Source organism: Polyodon spathula, chromosome 4, assembly GCF_017654505.1.
Source record: "Polyodon spathula isolate WHYD16114869_AA chromosome 4, ASM1765450v1, whole genome shotgun sequence".
NCBI lineage: Eukaryota > Metazoa > Chordata > Actinopteri > Acipenseriformes > Polyodontidae > Polyodon > Polyodon spathula.
The window spans coordinates 19,870,088-19,890,502 of NC_054537.1; the positions used below are offsets into that span (position 1 = coordinate 19,870,088).

At 41.6% G+C, this 20,415-nt stretch overlaps 1 protein-coding gene across 1 annotated transcript; it reads right to left on the bottom strand.

Moving 5' to 3' along the window:
- Positions 1 to 1,344: 1,344 nt before the first annotated feature.
- Positions 1,345 to 20,042, bottom strand: LOC121314292 (amiloride-sensitive amine oxidase [copper-containing]-like). Its single transcript, XM_041247386.1, has 5 exons — positions 19,816 to 20,042; positions 5,198 to 6,748; positions 4,675 to 4,963; positions 3,468 to 3,600; positions 1,345 to 2,529 (listed from the first exon to the last, which is right to left on the bottom strand). The coding sequence occupies exons 2-5, from the start codon at positions 6,732 to 6,734 to the stop codon at positions 2,254 to 2,256; spliced, it is 2,235 nt and encodes a 744-aa protein (XP_041103320.1). The 5' UTR covers positions 6,735 to 6,748; positions 19,816 to 20,042; the 3' UTR covers positions 1,345 to 2,253.
- Between the last annotated feature and the right edge of the window lie 373 nt (positions 20,043 to 20,415).

Below are 20,415 nucleotides of genomic sequence, written 5' to 3' on the forward strand. Positions count from 1 at the left end.
CAGCATTTTGTAGTTAGGGCTGTGACACTTCAATGTATATCGATGAATCGTGATACTTTCATTACATGATGTATCGTATTGTATTGTATTATTTTGGCCCGTATTGGTATTGGTATTATTTTAAGGTTAACCATATATATGGGGTGCCATGTGTAAAAAAATAAATAAATAAAGCATTAATATTTAGCTAAATGTTAAATCTAAGAGATTTAGGATTTAGTTAAATATTTATGTTCACAAAATCCAGATTTATTTGCAAACAGCTAAAACTTGATTCTCAAAATAAATATTTAACAAAATATATATTTATTTATTAAATAAATAAATATTTAGCATTTAAATGTTTAAAATAATATTTATTTTCCACAACATTAAACATCTAAATCTGTGGATTTAAAAATACAAGTTCTATTCAAGTTTAAATTGGAATTTTATAATTCGTGCAAAAAAAAGACATTTAAAATATTAACACTTTCTTTTACATATGGCACCCCATATATATATATATAGTTTATAATATATAGTGATATGGTATATATATCACTGTTGTGGACCATTATAAACGTTTGAACTTCTTACAGGAATCCGCTAAGTCGAAGTCGAGCCAATCGAGGGCAGGTCAAACATCATTAAAGAAAAATTCAAAACTTGTGCGTCCTTTCCAGCAATTTAAATCAGGCAGTGTGTGATTCCCGCTCACAAAGATTTTTTAGACCTTGTCCATTGAGATGCGACGGTCGCATCGGGCAGTGTGTTCCGGGCTAAACTCTTGATTTTTATTAAAGCGTATTTCAGGTGATTGGCTACTCTTGTAATTACACTGCATGCCTGTAAAATGACCAGCCCCTACGTAAGGACTACTGTTAAATGACCAGCCACTACTTAGAAAATGGGTAATTAATTTACATTTATTTAGAACGCACAGTTTTTTACATATTCTGATTGATTAAATTAAATACCTGTACTAAATGCATTTTTGACCCGGATGGCCTTCCATACTGTAGCCTCTTATGACGAGCCACCACTGACACACATTAATACACAAAGGGAAGTAAGAAAAGTTCTTGTAGTAAACAAAAATGTCACAAGGGTTTTATAGTGATTGTAACTAAGAATTCTACACATTTCCCACACTATGTACAAAGTACTAAGTACTATGTATTCACTATATACAATAGGCCCCTGTTTTTCTGTACACAAAGGAAACCCTCAATTGAAAAGTCACATGACCACATTTGAGGCCTGAGTTCCTTAAAGAGGATTTCATTGTTCAACCAAATAAAACAAGACCCCCCCCCCACCCACACACACACACACACCCCAAAAAAAACCTCAAGAATCATCCCAAGCCATGTAGTTTATTAAAGGGTGTGTAACATTTTAGTTGTATCATGTATAAGGCATAGTAGACATTAATTCATTTTTTGCATTTTTCAGGTTGCTGTAATAACAAAGACCAGTGCAAAATCGATAGTACAGTATTTTAACTTGAGTGCTTATGGAAATGCATTAATGTTTTATGTAGGGAGATAGAAACGCCTTTCCTGTGTTTTGTGTAATCAGGGTATAGAGATGCGAACCTCACAACATAAATAGCTATCCGTACTGATAGCATAAAGACAAGAACCATTAAATCCCTCGGTGTATAAAGGTAACTACGTTAGCACTGGGACCAATAGCCACAGCAAGAAAACAAAAGATTAGACACACACACACATATACCACCTGTTCTTATCTGTCATCAGAACAAGCTAGATTTTCATTTTCTTCTGTTGAAGAACATAGACAGCGTTACAGAAGAAAATGTTATACTGCTTCTTGGCAAAAACACAAGAAACAGTTTGATTTCTTTTTTTAAAATCTACTGCATATTGTAATTGGAAAAAAAAAAAAAAAAAAAAAAAAAAAAAAGACCAGCGTGTTGGGATTAAAGTATAAAAACAAGCAAAGAATTGAAGGCTTTTCAGAATAAGAAAGTGGAACCAATGATAATAAAAGTCAAGAATGTTGTTTAAACCTTAGTCCGCATTTAGTTGAAAGTCAAATGAAACAAGAGTTAATAGAAAAAGAGTTGGTGATTCAGTTAAAATAAACCACCTGTTCTTTTGGAGAAAGATAGATACTGAGGGAAAGCTCCTGAGATCTGGAAATATTGAAGTCAATCAAAAAGGGGGGGTGTTTTTCTGGTGTCAGTGCCCATTCCCTTGTAGCCCCACTGAAAGATCGTGATCGCAATCAGCTGTCTGCTTCTTCTTAAACTTCCATGTAGGTGCCGTTGTAATGGAAGGGCTTACTGGACATGCAGTATCCCGCCAGCTCGGGGGTCCATCGGTCCGTGTCTACCTTGGAGAAGCTGTCCTTGTGTGGCCGGACAATGACCGTGTCCCTGGACGCAACGGAGGGGTCCTCGTCGAAGAAGTTAAAGGGTCGGAGGAAAAATCCAACAGAGTTTCCCGGGGTGGACGTGTTGGGAATGTCCTCAGAGTGGGGGATATGCAGGAACCCCACTGTTACCCAGGCAACCAGATCCTGCAGACAGGGACAAGCAAGCAGAGGAATGAGGAAGGCTGGTGCGTCATATGATACCGTAAATAGACAATTTTCAAAGTTAAATAAATAAGGTTAAAAAGCTCTGTTAAAAGCATGTACAATAGAGACTTGGATGTAACTTAAGAGTTTAAAGAAAACTACGAAACAAGCCTAATTACAGAAAGGTGATTATAACATAATTTTGACCTTACTAAATTAAAGTAGTCATGCCTTCTCACTACAGCATTATTTGTCTTATTTTACTTGAATTCATCCAAAGTTTAAAGACAGTTCAGGACATTTGACACACAATTTTTTGTTTGTTTTTTTAAATATATTGCTTTCTGTAAAAGGACAACAGCAACCTATTTCCGGTGATTTCTTACAATTTAGGTTTAATCTGGAAATCCAAATCCTGCTGCCAACTCCTGTGACCTCGTGACCAGCAAGAGTTGGGAATTGGAGCAAACATTTCTCACTGGATATCCAGTAGGTATACAAAAGGTAAACAGGTTTATGGCATTTTGGAGAGTAGAAATATCTAGAATTCATTTTTCTGGACCCACTTAATCAACTCTTCAACCAGCCTCTGGATTCAGATAGGGCTTTGGGACAGTAAACAATGACACATTAAATGTCCATACAGCGACCCCAAAATGGTTCTTGTTACAGATAATGTGAGAGCAGAGAACCCCAGTGCTATGTAACTTTCCCATCATAACGTCAATTCCCAGTATTCCAGTCAGCCAACAGCCTTCTGCATCCCCCTTCTCCAACCCTTAGGCTTTAATACATGCAAATCTAAACTCTAAAAAACCTAACAGGCAATCGTCTCACTAAGTGAACAGACAAGATGTCACTTATTTACATTTTAAACCCAATTTGTTTTTGTGCAATTTGTATTTCAAAATTACCATATAAAAAAAATCAAAGATTACCATTTTATCGATATTTTCGTTGTCTCGAATGTAATCTTCGAAGGACACTACTGGCTCCCATGGGTCATTCTGTGTGTAGATGGTGCTGCTCGTCATTTCACCGTCCTTTTGACGAGTTACTGCCAAGGGGTACCTGCACAGGGGGGTGAGAGAAAGGGAGAGGAAGAGGGGATGAGTGAAAGGATGAGATCGATGGTGAGTATATGAGCTGAATCAGTAAAAGACTGTGTTAATGAACTCTTATGTCATATACTGTAAGCCATATACTACACAGTAAGCCCTAAATGCAGTGAAAGGGCAAATCACAGTAACGTAAAAGCAAGCACAGGTTAGTTTCAGTAAGAAATATAAGCAGGATACACTGAAGTTTATCTGAAATAAAAACACATCATAGGAGCAGTTTAAAATTTGAAACTGAGAGCATTTCTAAAATAACTGGTGAAACTAGATCCAATGTACATTGTTGTTACCATTATAAAAGTTTACCATGGTACTTTTGCAGGTTTCATATGCTTTTCCCATGTTTACATTTACCATCGTTGATCCTGGTTCACCATGTTTATTATTGCTTCACTATACCTCTCTGTGCTTTACAATACTTAACTATGCTTTCACCATGCTGTATTACATTTTGCTATGTTTTTACTGTTGGAAACTCTTATAAGGGTGACTGTATACAGCTTTTATCTACATGTTTTGCATCACCCTATAGAATTAACTAATTTTGCTTCATAAAGTCGGATGGAATCTGCTGTTACATTAATATATTGAATTACATACCGCTCTGTAGTTTTCAATATACTTCACAAAAATGGAAAAATGTGACATTTCGAAATCACTGATACAAATAAATAATACTGTACTACTATTATGGCTTCCGGTAAACTTTTGCAATATCATTTTGTAGTTTCTTTGATTACATGATGTTAAATAAAATATCTACATTATGTTCATATAGGATTTATTTTAATTATGTCTCAATGTGATGTAAAACTTTTTGTCCATAGCTGTAGGTTAGTAGCCTATTGTTTAATGTCACTTGGACTACATTGCAGCTTTAATAAACGTAGTGGTGCAAAACACTAGCCATGGAGATGCATTCCAGTCCAGAACTTTACTCCAAGCAGATCATACAGCACAACCGTTTTTTCTGTGGAATCAACCAGATTTGTACAGAAAGTAAGAGACTATAGAGCCTCAGCCTCACCTTGACCAGGTGATGCCAACCTCCTCTTTCCAGCCCTGTGGCAGGACGGTGTCAGCGTGGGAGTTGAACTGGATCCGGTATCCCTTGTGATGGCCCCACCTGTTCTTCTTGGTGGGGTTGTAGAAGTGCAGGTATCGGGGGAGGTGTTTGCCGAAGGGGAAGGCGGCCTCCCTTTCGGTTGTCCTCTGAGTGCGATGGAGCCGAGACTGAACGATGGAGTGACGAGGGCTCCAGGGGTTGGTGAAGTTCTCATATTTCAGCTCTATGGTTTCAAAGCTGTTATCTCTACCTGGAAATTGATAAACAAATCAATAGAACTGAGAGAAGGAGATTTAAAAAAGTCATATTTCTCACAGTAGCAGATAAAACAATAATAATATGTTTAGTTGGGCATTATGTAGACATTTAAAATTGTACTGAGATGAAAAATTATGGAAAAAAAATGAATGAAATAATTAGCATAAAATTTGATGTTTAAAATTATATTTATCTAGAAAGTGAACCTCTCCTTGACAGATCTTACCTGCAATGTCCAGGTCCACCTTGTAGTTGACCAGGTGAGTATGCAGGTTGCCCAGAACATAGCTGTAGACCCTGGCCCCGTGGCTAAGCCCCTCGGGGGTGAAGAAGGTAGCGTGGATGTACCCCGTGGCACTGACCTTGACCTCCACCACCCCATTCTGGTAGAACAGGAAATCCCAGATGTAGTCGTAGTTATAAACGGTGGATGTGGTCCGGATCACCAGCACGTTGTTCTCCAGACCCCCGTAGAAGTTGTAGCCACCTTTGAAGTTGCTGTTGAAGTGCCTTCTCAGGGGAACGCCAGTGGTCATCTCGAAGATGCAGAGGGCATTCTTGTACCGCACTGGCCCGTCTGTGTCATAGTAATGGTACAGGTCCACGAACGTGGCGATGTCGGGGCAGTCGATGCCTGAGGCCAGCTCGTAGTCCTCAGTGCCCATACCCCAGCCTGCGTCAATGTACTTGGTCTGCATGGCAGCCGGTGTGCTCCCTGAATAGAAAGCCACCGCCTCCTGGAGACTGATCTCGTAAGCCACCCTCTCCCCATTGAATCGGAGGTCAAACAGCTGCAGACCGGCGGAGGAGCGCACCCGGAAAGTGAAGGACCAGCCTGCATACTCCACGAAGTTTCCTTCGACCCGGTACCGTGGTCCCTGGGGCTGCACCAGCTTGGGTCCCTGAACATTGGCCCATGTGCTTCTCTCCCCGCGGGGGATGTATGTGGAGTACAGATCGTCATCATCATGGTCTGGCAGCCTCATCTTGGTGACTTCCCCTTTCTCGTACTTATCAACCAGTTCCTCCACGCTGTCAAAATACTGGTCATTATACCAGACCTTCTCCACCTCCCACTCGGTTGGGTCCAGGGATTTGTGGTTGAGAAGGAGCTCAAAGCCAATGGGATGAATGAAATAGCCCTCCACAAACTTCTGAAGCATGATCCAGGTCCGCCTCTCTCCAGACTCTAGTCCCCGGGGAGCGATATCAGAGAAGGTCAGGCACCTGTCAGTGCAATTGTGGAAAGAGAAGCCAGAGGTCTCTACTAGAATCCTGTACACCATCTTTGTGATCTCCTGCAGCTTACTGATGATGTGACGATACTCCATTTGGCTGATGGGCCTTGACTCGAACTTGGGAGACTTACCTTTAAAGGTTTTGCGTTTGTAATAGGTGGGTTTGGGCAAAGGTCCCACAATGTACTCAGTGATGTTGGGGAGCACCTGGTGACCAAATTGCACTACCACCCTAGCCTCACGCTTAGGTTTGGTGCGTCCCCTGTCGAGGGTTTTCAGAGCATCGCCCTTCTTGGGAACGTGCAGCTCCATCAGGAAGATGCTGTTTTTCTTCAGGGTCTCTCTGCGGGTGGAGGAGAGGCGCAGTTGTGGTTTAGACATCAGGAAGTCTCGCACTGCATGCATCTCGTCGGCGGTAAGGTCGGCAAAGATAGAGCCTCTTTGGCCCACTGGTTCCCTTTTCTGGTGGCAGGTGGTGCCTGCAGTGCTCACAACTGCCAAGAGGATTAAGAAGTGGCACCACATCTCAGAGCCGATACCTGGAAAAGAAGGAGGACAGGGAAACAGAGAGAGGGGGAGAGGTTACAAGCATGAGCTTCAAAAAGAAAATCACCTTATTTGACTCTTCATGCATATTAAAGAAACAGATTGGAGATTAAGAGCTTTCTACAGTATATTAGGTTAGCATATAAGAAATGTAGATGAAATTTACATTGAATAATTGCTAGAATAATGAATATTATATATAATAATTTATCAGGCAGAATGGATCACATAACTAGAACAAAAGAAGAACCAAATTTAGTACTGCTCAATATGAAAGAAAGAAGAAATGATTATGTATTGTCAGAATTTGCACGTACTCTTTTTATTTATATATATGCTCTGAACACAATCTTAAACCCAGGGGAGACGTTTAAGGAGGACATAGATGTTTTAAAATCCTGTAAGTGGTTTTGTTTGTGCACTGGGTGTACTATATATCCATACAACTTTTTAATATTCAAGAAAATCACACAGACTCATTTAATTTGAAATTCTAACGAATCAGAGCAGTACAAGTGCTCTTTCGGTTTATTAAATGCTTTAAATGGGTCGAGTGGCTGCAAGTCACTTTGGATCCCTGCTAATAGGCAGCCTGGGCGTTTCCAGTGCCTTTAAAGGTTTAATAGCATTATCACTTCAATACATTTATGGTGTCAAGAATTTTGCAACATACTTTTATATATATATATATATATATATATATATATATATATATATATATATATATATATATATATATACTAGTACTGTGCAAAAGTTTTAGGCAGGTGTGAAAAAATGCTGTAAAGTAAGAATGCGTTCAAAAATAGACATGTTAATAGTTTATATTTATCAATTAACTAAATGCAAAGTGAGTAAACAGAAGAAAAATCTAAATCAAATCCATATTTGGTGTGAGACCACAGTTTGCCTTCAAAACAGCATCAATCCTTCTATGTACACTTGCACAAAGTCAGGGATTTTGTAGGCATACAGTCAGGTGTATGATTAAACAATTATACCAAACAGGTGCTAATGATTCAATATGTAGGTTGAAACACAATCATTAACTGAAACAGAAACAGCTGTGTAGGAGGAATAAAACTGGGTGAGGAACAGCCAAACTCAGCTAACAAGGTGAGGTTGCTGAAGACAGTTCACTGTCAAAAGTCATACTCCTTGGCAAGACTGAGCACAGCAACAAGACACAAGGTAGTTATATTGCATCAGCAAGGTATCTCCCAGGCAGAAATTTCAAGGCAGACAGTGGTTTCCAGATGTGCTGTCCAAGCTCTTTTGAAGAAGCACAAAGAAACGGGCAACGTTGAGGACCGTAGACGCAGTGGTCGGCCAAGGAAACTTACTGCAGTAGATGAAAGACACATCATGCTTACTTCCTTTCGCAATCTGAAGATGTCCAGCAGTGCCATCAGCTCAGAATTGGCAGAAAACAGTGGGACCCTGGTACACCCATCTACTGTCTAGAGAAGTCTGGTCAGAAGTGGCCTTCATGGAAGACTTGCAGCCAAAAAGCCATACCTCCGATGTGGAAACAAGGCCAAGCGACTCAACTATGCACAAAAACACAGGAACTGGGGTGCAGAAAAATGGCAGCAGGTGCTCTGGACTGATGAGCACCTGATGTGCTTACTATGATATTGAAATATAAAAAAATAATTTTAAGAAAAAGAATAGAAGATGGGTTTTAAGAAAGTAAAAACTTTATATCTTGCTGTGAGCCTGTCTTAAAGTCGTGCCAGAAAGTGAAGGGATAGTTGGCATGAAGAGCGGAGTTCTCTTATCAAACAGCGTCAAGGTTAGAGAGTGTTTTCTCACCATAGAAAAATTGGAAAAAAACCTTGATTATCGCTGGAAATTGGAAAGCTAAGTGCACAGCTAGCGAACCGGTTTTAGCTGGTTTGTGTGCCGCTGAAAAAAATAGGAGGTCGTCCGCAGTTCATCTAACTGTTCTATGCATGAACTTAGCTAAAACTACTGAATTCGTGCTGTTGGAAAGCTTATGGGATAGTATTACACTTGTTCCCTATAATATCTGTTAAGCACGTGCCTGTAAAGAGAGAAGGAAAACTAATCTGAAGAATAGAATGGCATGAGGGAATATATTATTAGACATTAATACATATAATCAATATAATCATAACTAATAGTGTTGTATATATTTCAAACAACACTTATATATTCAACAATAACATTAGTGTTGTATGTACTTCAAACAACACTCATATTTTCAAAATAATATTATTTTCTTTGTTTCACCTAGCTTTTTAGATAGAGGAGGGGTCGAGAGATGAGCTGGTGAGATCATGATCGGATGTGTGGACCAGGTGTTATATTTTAATTAATTGTTGACACATAGCTCTAAATTTTTAGGCTGTTGTGTGCCAAAGAGATAAGAATTGGACTTCATAAAGTCTCTCCATGTATTTCAATGGAGACAAAAATCTATAAAACCTCATGTCTTTTACAATGAGGTACCACAATCAAGACCTTTGCTTGATGGGGTGAAGTTGTCCATCACTTGCAGATCTCCACCAGACTGATTCCTCTGTTCATGCTACTTTTCCTTATAATAGGAGGTAAGCATATTACTAACATTGTTATATCTTACATGTATTGGTTGTATTGCTGTAAGGCTTTGAAACTATGTTTTGGTTTTAAGAGAGTGTTATATTGAATGAAACTGAAATATAGAAGTGGGTGCTTGTAGACCGCATGTATTGGAATTTGGTGGTCTGATCAACCTACCTTTCCAATATTAAAAGCATTTTAATAAACCGAAAGAGCATTGCTCTGATTTGTAAAACTTAAAATGAATGAGCCTTGAGTGTCTTTCTTTCCGATTAAATAAAGGTTAAATGGACATACTTACAGCTCGTCCAGTGCTCAAACATAAACCACTAGGAGTTTATAACATCTCTGTCCTCCTAACGTCTCCCCTGAGTTAAGAGTGTGTGCAGAGTAAATAGAAAATAAATAAAAAATGAAATAAAAAAAACATGAAAATCTGTGAAATGCAGCAGACGTGACATCCCTCTTGCACTGGAGATGGCAGTAATGGCTTCTCTCCCTTTAGTGCTGGAGATGGCAGCGATAGTTCTTCTACCTCTAGCACTGGAGACAGCTGGGCTTCTCCCTCTTGCACTAGAGATGGCAGCGATGGCTCCTCCCACTTTGGTGCTGGAGACGGCAGCGATGGTTCCTCTCCCTCTAGCACTGGAGAGAGCGGGGCTTCTCCCTCTGGCGCTGGAGATGGCAGTGATGGCTCCTCTCCCTCTGGTGGGACCAGCGATGGCGGGACCCCTCCTATATCTGCAGCCAGGTAATTGAACACCATGGCTGCGATGTCTGGGAGTGACGCTGGGTGGTGTTGCTGTTCCCAGTTCTCCCAACGCTCCCCGTCTCTGGCCCACAGCAGGCTCACCATCCTCCCTTAAGGGCCAGTCCCAGATCCCCCTGGATGTTAGCCTTCGAGCGAGCGGGGTTTCTTTCACCGATGCTGGATGCTCAGGCTCCTCCCTCTCCTGCCATAGAGGGAGTTGGTCGGGTGCTACATGCCCGACCTCACCAACAGCAAAGCAAAAAAGAGTGACTGGTGGATGAAACTGAGCCGCGGCATTCAATATTTTATTAAATGATAAAACAAACAAAAGATTTAAACAAAATACACAACACTGAAAATAAAGGGCACGTTGGCCAAACAAACACCCAGACAAAACGGACGTGGACAAACCCAACAAACAAGTACCGCGATGGCACTTCCAGCACATCGTAGCAATTATTTATAATTGTCACTTAACTCCCCCCCCCTCCCCGTTCTCCACTAACGAACACACAACCCTGAGTGAGTGCTTCTTGCATCTATATATACAATTGTGCTGTGATTCAATTACCAATGAATTCATCACTTGAATCCCAGCACGTGAACTAATCTGTGTACTCCTGTGCTCGCATATCAATACCTTTTTAAATATGCACGTGGCGTGAGTTGTGCCATCCTCATGTCTAAATGAAAATTACACTTTATAACACTCATGCTCATAACCCATTGTAGTAGGGTGGTAGGAAAGCCCTGCTTAAATAGATTTTGTTTGTTTATTTTTAAAAAGGGGTCTCCCCCTCCATCCCTATGTCATTTATTGTATTTGTTTATTGTGTTTTATTTTGTTTACAGATGTCGGCGAACGCTGAGTGTTATTGTTTTGGGTTAATGTGTGAAAACCAGGTGAGAGAGAGAGAGAGAGAGAGAGAGAGAGAGAGAGAGATATATAAAATAACAAAGGATCAGTGAAGGCAGTTGCCCAGCCTTAGGTCTGTTTGTATTTTGTGATAGAGATTTGTTTTATTTCAAACCTTTTATTTTTGTTTAAATATTTGATTTATTTTTGTTTTCTTTAAATAAAGCCTTTATTTAAAATGATTTAAATTCTACAGTTTCCCTGTAAATAAATACCTCTGTTTCTTACTGCAGTAAAACGTTTATATAAACTATACATTTATATTCTTTAGTTTAATTGATATTGCAATGTCTAACAGACTTTTTTGGTTTAGTTGGAGAAACTGAACTAATTATTAAATTGATTAAATTAAATTAACATTATCGCAAATGTGTCTTAACAATAAGTTTGCAATATTGTCAACGCCATGCTTCTGTTATAATAAACTTTTACTTTGTGTTTTGAACAGATTAACTTTAAATGGCATTATAAAATGTATTTCTAATTAAGTTAGTTCAGCATAACAGTTGCTCCTAGAAGTTGTAATATTATCTTACCCTTTTGATTAATGGAAGGTCCAGTTATTTATATCTAAATACAGACTATCACTAATATATATTAGAATACCATACTGTTATAGTGGCTGAACTAAGTCTGGCCTTCTTCACTGTTTATACAAAATCTAGTTAAAGCAGGTTTTAAGCCAACCTCAGCTTTTTGCCAAGTTCAGGATTGATTTAATATAAAACACTATCGTAAGCATTTTCCAATACTCATTATTTCAAACCAATATCTAACGTAACGTATGAACACATCCTACTTTCCAATACCATCAATTCCTGCAAAGTTCTAATTAATTTCTGTTATATATAGAAAATGATTATTGTAAGATAAACACCTACTCTTTTGTTATCCGAAAAGTATTTCATTTGTTAATATTAACAAGATAGCTCAGCATAGAGAGGATCTTAGCTGTTAAATCGCTGATCATCACAAATACAGTGGCTTGCGAAAGTATTGACCCCCCCTTGGCATTTTTCCTAGCCCTTACAACCTGGAATTAAAATGGATTTTTATTTGGATTTCATGTAATGGACTGTCACAGAGACGGCCGAAGTGGGCGGCGTCAGAACCAGGAAAGGTAAGGCAATACACAAAACACAGGACGGATGAAATGAAGTGATGAAGACGCCTGTTGGCGCCGGTTTAATACAAAATAAAAAGTTTACACAAACACGAAAAACACAGGACACGGCACTCTACGCCAAAATAAATAGACAAACGAAAACAGACTAAACTTAACAAAACGGTGCACGGACAGACACTGACAAACACGGTGAGCAGATACTTCGTTATTATTATTACTTTACTTATTTCCTCCGTCTCCAATCCCGTTCTCCGCTCACCGAACACCCCACCCGCCAGTATGTGACAACGTGCATCTATATATACTATTGTGCTGGGATTCAATTACCAATTAATTATTCACTTGAATCCCAGCACGTGAATTAATAAAGTGCAATTCCCCGTGCTCACATATTACTACATTTTACTTGCACGTGAAGTGCTGTGCAATCCTCGTGCCTAAATACACATATACATTTTTAAAACACTCGTGTTACACAGACCCGTTTATATCCCGTGTACCAATGTCTATACACCAACATTTAAACACACCACACGCAACACATAACAGATAATACACAGGGGCGGGCACTTTGTTACATATACCCCCTCCTGTGCAAAGCACACATGGCCTCAATGGCCACCTCCCCCCTTAAAAGCCCAAAAGTCCCGCCCAAAGTCCTTGGCCAGGACCAGAGGCTTCCAGGGGCCCACAGGTCGTAATGCTGTCAGCAGGGTAGCATTCTCCTGCCAGGGTAGTCCTAGCAGCGGAAAGGCTGCTTGGGGTGTGGTCTCCTGACCTTCCCCCTCCTTCGGCGCCGGCAGCTCCCCTTGGTGGGGCTTCAACCACCGTTCTTCCTGCAGGGAAGAAACTGCAGAGGGAGCAGGTCTCCGGACCTCCCCCACGATCTCCGGCGGAGAAACTGCTGCTGGGGTTGGCGGTCTCCAGACCTCCTCCCCCTCCTCTGGCAGCGAAACTGCTGCTGGGGTTGGCGGTCTCCAGACCTCCTCCCCCTCCTCCGGCAGCGAAACTGCTGCTGGGGTTGGCGGTCTCCAGACCTCCTCCCCCTTCTTCGTGGCCGGCAGCTCCCCTTCGTGGGGTTCCGGCCACAGTACTTCCGGCTGTGATGCGGAGCGGCGGGCAACCCCAGGCGATGCAGAGCGGCGGGCAACCCCAGGCGATGCAGAGCGGCGGGCAACCCCAGGCGATGCAGAGCGGCGGGCATCCTTGGGCGAACCCCATCCTTGGGCGAAGCGAGGCAGGCATCCTTGGGCGAAGCGAGGCTGGCATCCTTGGGCGAAGCGAGGCTGGCATCCTTGGGCGAAGCGAGGCTGGCATCCTTGGGCGAAGCGAGGCTGGCATCCTTGGGCGAAGCGAGGCTGGCATCCTTGGGCAAAGCGAGGCTGGGGCAAAGTCAGGACAAGCTGGGGTGCGGGTGTTGGCCCTCTTTTCGGCCACTGCAGCCGGGAGGTTCTTCCCCGTGCTTCCCTCAGCAGCCTATGCAAGGGCTGCTGAGGACCGCCAGCATCTAGTCCTGGTCCTTCTGGTGCAGGGAGAGGCAGCTCCTGCTCCTCTCCCCCTGATGGAGGTGGAGGCAGAGGAAGCTCCAGCTCCTCTCCTCGTGATGGTGGGGGAAGTGATACCAGCAGGCATTCACCCTCTGCTGGTGGGGGAAGTGATACCAGCAGGCATTCACCCTCTGCTGGTGGGGGAAGTGATACCAGCAGGCATTCACCCTCTGCTGGTGGGGGAAGTGATACCAGCAGGCATTCACCCTCTGCTGGTGGACAGGGACCCAGCAGGCATTCACCCTCTGCTGGTGGACAGGGACCCAGCAGGCATTCACCCTCTGCTGGTGGACAGGGACCCAGCAGGCATTCACCCTCTGCTGGTGGGGGAAGTGATACCAGCAGGCATTCACCCTCTGCTGGTGGGGGAAGTGATACCAGCAGGCATTCACCCTCTGCTGGTGGGGGAAGTGATACCAGCAGGCATTCACCCTCTGCTGGTGGGGGAAGTGATACCAGCAGGCATTCACCCTCTGCTGGTGGACAGGGACCCAGCAGGCATTCACCCTCTGCTGGTGGACAGGGACCCAGCAGGCATTCACCCTCTGCTGGTGGCGGAGGCAGAGGCAGCTCCTGCTGCTCTCCCCCTGCCGGTGGAGGTGGCGGAGGCAGAGGCAGCTCCTGCTGCTCTCCCCCTGCCGGTGGAGGTGGCGGAGGCAGAGGCAGCTCCTGCTGCTCTCCCCCTGCCGGTGGAGGTGGCGGAGGCAGAGGCAGCTCCTGCTGCTCTCCCCCTGCCGGTGGAGGTGGCGGAGGCAGAGGCAGCTCCTGCTGCTCTGCTCCTGCCGGTGGAGGTGGCGGAGGCAGAGGCAGCTCCTGCTGCTCTGCCCTGCCGGTGGAGGTGGCGGAGGCAGAGGCAGCTCCTGCTGCTCTGCTCCTGCCCATGGAGGTAGGAGCGGCGTGTAGTCTCCTGGTGGTGGAGGTGGGAGCAGTGTGTAGTCTCCCCTTGATACAGGGGACTGGTGCGGCTCTCCCTCACTTGCAGGGGACTGGTGCGGCTCTTCCTCCCTTGCAGGAGACTGGTGCGGCTGTGGAGACAGCGGTGGGACCTCTGCCTTCCTCTTCCCCTTTCCCCTTCTCTGCCACCTCCTCACCTTCCTCTCCTGCGGCAGTTCCTCCTCTCCCTCCTGGTAGGGGCAGCGGAAGGGACAATTGGCAAAGAGATGGTCCTGGTTGCAGAGGAGGCACCCCGGCAAGGACTGGTTACATCGCCGGGGATGTCTGGCCCTTAGGCGGCACTCCTCCTCCCTGTCCCTCACCTCTTTATCGTCTTTCCTGCTTCTCCCCATTTCTTTCTTTTTTTTTTTTTGTAATCCAAAGACGCCCCCCCCTTTTTTTTTTTTTTTTTTTTTTTTTCTCCCACACAAAAAAAAAACCTCTCCTGGTCTGACGCTTGGAGGCGCTGTTAAATCCCACGCAGGACACCACGTGTCACAGAGACGGCCGAAGTGGGCGGCGTCAGAACCAGGAAAGGTAAGGCAATACACAAAACACAGGACGGATGAAATGAAGTGATGAAGACGCCTGTTGGCGCCGGTTTAATACAAAATAAAAGGTTTAAGCAAACACGAAAAACACAGGACACGGCACTCTACGCCAAAATAAATAGACAAACAAAAACAGACTAAACTTAACAAAACGGTGCACGGACAGACACTGACAAACACGGTGAGCAGATACTTCGTTGTTATTATTATTACTTTACTTATTTCCTCCGTCTCCAATCCCGTTCTCCGCTCACCGAACACCCCACCCGCCAGTATGTGACAACGTGCATCTATATATACTATTGTGCTGGGATTCAATTACCAATTAATTATTCACTTGAATCCCAGCACGTGAATTAATAAAGTGCAATTCCCCGTGCTCACATATTATTACATTTTACTTGCACGTGAAGTGCTGTGCAATCCTCGTGCCTAAATACACATATACATTTTAAACACTCGTGTTACACAGACCCGTTTATATCCCGTGTACCAATGTCTATACACCAACATTTAAACACACCACACGCAACACATAACAGATAATACACAGGGGCGGGCACTTTGTTACATGGACATACACAAAATAGTCCAAATTGATGAAGTGAAATAACTGGTTTCAAACAATTCTAAAAAACAAATAACGGAAAAGTGGTGCCTGCACATGTATTCACACCCTTTGCTATTAAGCCTCTAAATAAGATCTGGTGCAACCAATTACCTTCAGAAGTTACATAATTAGTTAAATAAAGTCCACCTGTGTGCAATCTAAGTGTCACATGATCTGTCACATGATCTCAGTATATATACACCTGTTCTGAAAGGCCCCAGAGTCTGCAACACCACCAAGCAAGCGGCACCACCAAGCAAGCGGCACCATGAAGACCAAGGAGCTCTCCAAACAGCTCAGGGACAAAGTTGTGGAGAAGTACAGATTAGGGTTGGGTTACTTTGAACATCCCACGGAGCACCATTAAAGCCATTATTAAAAAATGGAAAGAATATGGCACCACAACAAATCTGGCAAGAGAGGGCTGCCCACCAAAACTCACGGACCAGGCAAGGAGGGCATTAATCAAAGAGGCAACAGAGACCAAAGATAACCCTAAAGGAGCTGCAAAGGAGATTGAAGTATTGGAGTATCTGTCCATAGGACCACTTTAAGCCGTACACTCCACAAAGCTGGGCTTTACGCAAGAGTGGCCAGAAAAAAGCCATTGCTTAAAGAAAAAAATAAGCGAACACATTTGGTGTTCGCCAAAAGGCATGTGGGAGACTCCCCAAACATATGAAAGAAGGTACTCTGGTCAGATGAGACTAAAATTGAGCTTTTTGGCCATCAAGGAAAACGCTATGTCTAGCGTAAACCCAACACCTCTCATCACCCCGAGAACAACATCCCCACAGTGAAGCATGGTGGTGGCAGCATCATGCTGTGGGGATGTTTTTCATCAGCAGGGACTGGGTGCCCTTTTTTTATTAAACTGTTTAATTGTATGGGTTTTTTTTTTGTTTTGTTTGTGGTAACGCATATGTTTGTTTCTATTATAGGAGACGTGCTGGCCACATTTGTTTCTATTTTACTTTGGTTTATGTTGTGCTTTTGATTAAGGTATTTGTCTCTTGCTTTAGTGTTTGTTTTGTTTCTGAATGTGTTTAGTTCTTGTAGCCTACCGTATCTGGTGTTTAGTGCTTGCTTCTAAATAAATAAAATAACTGCTCGACTACACTACTTGTGTTTAATATATTGTATGCTAACAAACGTTAGTGCATTAGGTAAGTTTGTAAAGGAAATCTGAACGAAAGCTTGGAAGTCTATTCAGCATCCATCAAATCACACTTTTATATTGGATTTTTTTTGCCCTTGTTTTTGAGCACTTCACTCCAGGCGCAGTAGCAGTGAGAGGGTGCCCTGATCTTGTGTTTTACCAAACTTACTCTTTCTTGCTTTCTGTTAGGCTGGATATACTGTAGCATGACTGCTGTTAGTTAGCAAAGATAAATGAACTGCAAAGCAAACTTTTTTAATTTGTTTAACAATTTCTATCTTTTTAATAAATATTATTGCCTGCGAGTTGCAGGGTGTAAACCATATGTATGTTTCCTATTTTTTTTTTTTTTTAATTGGAAGGGACTCAAGTGGGGATCACAATATGGAATCTGGTAACTCGGCGCTCCCCTTACTCCTGGTATAATTAAGTAATGATGTAGTCAAATCAAATCAATAGCCATATATATATATATATATATATATATATATATATATATATATATATATATATATATATATATATATACTGGACCTAAAGATGTGTTGAGTAAGGTTGAAGAATGTCAATAACATTAGACCTACACAAGTTTACTTCAGATTAGCTCGAGTGTGGACATCTAGAAAAATAACCAAGTTATGCAGGTGGGGCATCGCCTGAGAACCACTTTTTATAGGAAACCCACGGATCATAAGTTTTCTAAATGCTTCTAGTTATCATCCTTCTTTGAAACCCACAATTTGCCATAAAGTCAATTCCTTAAATTAAGACATATGCGATTCTGAGCTTGATTTTGTATTACAAGCTAATGAAATGACAAACAGATTTTGACAAAAGGATATAGACATACTAAACACTCTACTTTTGTTTTCAACCTATTTCAAATACAATGAAAAACATAATAGACTCATTGGCAAATAGTCAACCTATCCCAAATTAAGGTCTGTTTTACAGTATCCTCAACATTTTACAGTTAAGACAAATTTGAGAATAGATACTTTTAGTCCACCCTTTCACTTTAGCACAGATACAACGAGGTAACTTTAATTGTCACAATTGCACTTTTTGCAAAAATAAAAAGTGATACAATTACCCATCCTAAAACTAATAAGCAGTTTAAAGTAAGAGGTAGAATTACTTGTCACCAACTTTGTAGTCTATTTGTTGAAATGCCCTTGTGGTCTGTGCTACGTGGGTAAGACCATTAGGGAATTGAAAACACGTATAAGTGAATGATCACCTGTAGCGAGACATTTTAATGAACAGCATAACGTCTGTACTCTCAGATTTCTAAGGATTGAAGTGGTTAATACTCCACGTCGAGGTGGAGATTGTAATAAACTGTTACTACAAAGGGAAGCGTCTTGGATACATACTTTGCAAACTGAATCTCCTGGTGGCATGAACGAGGAGCTGTTTACACTTTAAAAAAAAAAAAAAAATACATAATCGTATCTATTGTTGCATCGAGTGGTCCGTTATGATTTTGTGTGCTAGTTTGTAATTTTACAATAGCCTAGACCTGGATATACATCTTTGTATTGGTTTGTGTGTTTTATGTATTTTTGTTTTGTATTCGCATCGTTTGAATTGGGCACTAAAAGTATTGATTGTTTTATTGAAAGATAATTGAATAATTAATGTTTGACATGTCGTAGCTGTATGTGCTTGATTTAAATGTTACTGCACTAACGAAAGCCAGTGGCCGCAACACATCTGCAGAATTCACGTCACTTTTTTCATAATGATGTTATAATAAATGTATAAGCTTAACAACAGATACGCAGTGAGTGCTTGACTTTTTACAACATTCTGTATATTTACTTGAGCCTATAGCACACTGTCAATACAAGCACGCTAAAAGAGCAATGTTCTACTATTTTTTCATCTTCAACACTGCCTGTATTACAACCAGGTGAGACTGAGGATACAACAGTAGTGAGTGCACTGTATATGTAAAGTTACAGTTCATACTTTAAATGATTTTATAACATGTAGTTCTAATTCAGATATGTCAATATAGCAATCTCTTATAAACTGCAATTCTATTTTACTTAATTGATATGCACAGAAGGCAAGAGGTTAACTTTTAATTAAGCACCTGCTTTGGCACCAATATTAATATATGAATATTAAAACTTAGGACTGCTCATACATTTAGTTAATGTTGTGTATATTAAGTTTCTTTATTTAAATGCTTTTTGTTTTTTTCTTACTATAATCAAACCTAGTTTGATTGCTTCTGGCATATTTACTGTGCTCCATAGATTCTGCTATTCTGCTCTCACTGGATCAGAATGTTTTGAGGCTCTGAGTCTAATTTAAAAAAAAAAAAAAAAAATGATGCTTTTGCCTGATTAAGGGCGGTTTGGAACTTTCAGCAGGTCAGTCTGATGTGATGAATTCCTTCTCACAGATCTGCTGCTAATAATATTTTTCTAATGGTTGTGTAGTCTTTAAAACACATTGATTATAATATTTGTTGCAGTTTCATAAACGTTCAATTTGTTTCCCAAAGATCAGCCTACTTCAAGTAACTGTGGCAGTCTTGGGTCAATTTCTGATCACAGGTGTGGGTTTAAAAGCATGATACCTGCAAAAACTTCAATCTTGTTAGCTGGGCTCCCATCTACATTTTCATTCCCATAGTCAATGGGCAAACACATCTGGGTCCATCCAAGAACCGCAAACCCTTGCAACCGAGACTTTCCATGCAAAAGGATCTAATGACTTCTAGCACAAAAGGGACGTGCTAGAACCACCTGTGATGGTATGTAATAAATTCATTTGAAAAAATCACCAATTGTTGAGCTGATGAAAAGGAAAAAGATGCAAAGTTGAGCTCCTGTAGTTTATAACCAGGTTGCATTCAGAGTAAAACAAAGTATTTGTGACTCACCTGTCTAGCGTTATTGTTTTAATATCTGTGGGCTCTTCCGGAGCATGTGTCTGCCTGTCAAGGCTATAGGTGGTACTTTCCTCCGTTCCAATCAGCTTCAGATGGACGAGCTGTCTTTCCGACTGTCTTTTTCTATTGCCCCAGCTCTTGGGAGATTTCTCTCTCTGAATCTGCCTTTCTGCTTTCCCCTCTTACTCTCATGTGCTGAGGAGCGTTTGAAGTTACTGCTGGTTATACTTGGCATTCAAAGCACCTGGCTGGTAATAAAAGTGACATCAGCACAAACTGAACACTGTGTTCTCTGCTGCGTAAATAATTAATGGGTTTGTTAGGGATCTTTTTGGGCTCACTCATAATCTACGGGGATTGAAAAAACACCTACACACTGCTTTTCCTCTGCAGTGTTTTAAACTGTGTGGGGTCGCATCATTTAAGGAATTGATTCCAGTGCCTCTACATTCTGATTACTTGTATTACTGTTTAAGACTGCATGCTTTAATCCATTTTAGAAATGATCATGTAAAAGTATCCTACACACATGCAAGAAATAAAGTAAAAACTGCTATAATACCTTTTTCTCCACATCATCAGACAGTTCGG

Coding starts and splice junctions, on each gene's coding strand:
- LOC121314292 (XM_041247386.1), bottom strand. CDS start 6,734: ATGTGGTGCCACTTCTTAATCCTCTTGGCAGTTGTGAGCACTGCAGGC. Junction 3,601..4,674: donor GTTGGCATCACCTGGTCAAG/GTGAGGCTGAGG, acceptor CCCCCTGTGCAG/GTACCCCTTGGCAGTAACTC. Junction 2,530..3,467: donor ACGAAAATATCGATAAAATG/GTAATCTTTGAT, acceptor CCCTGTCTGCAG/GATCTGGTTGCCTGGGTAAC.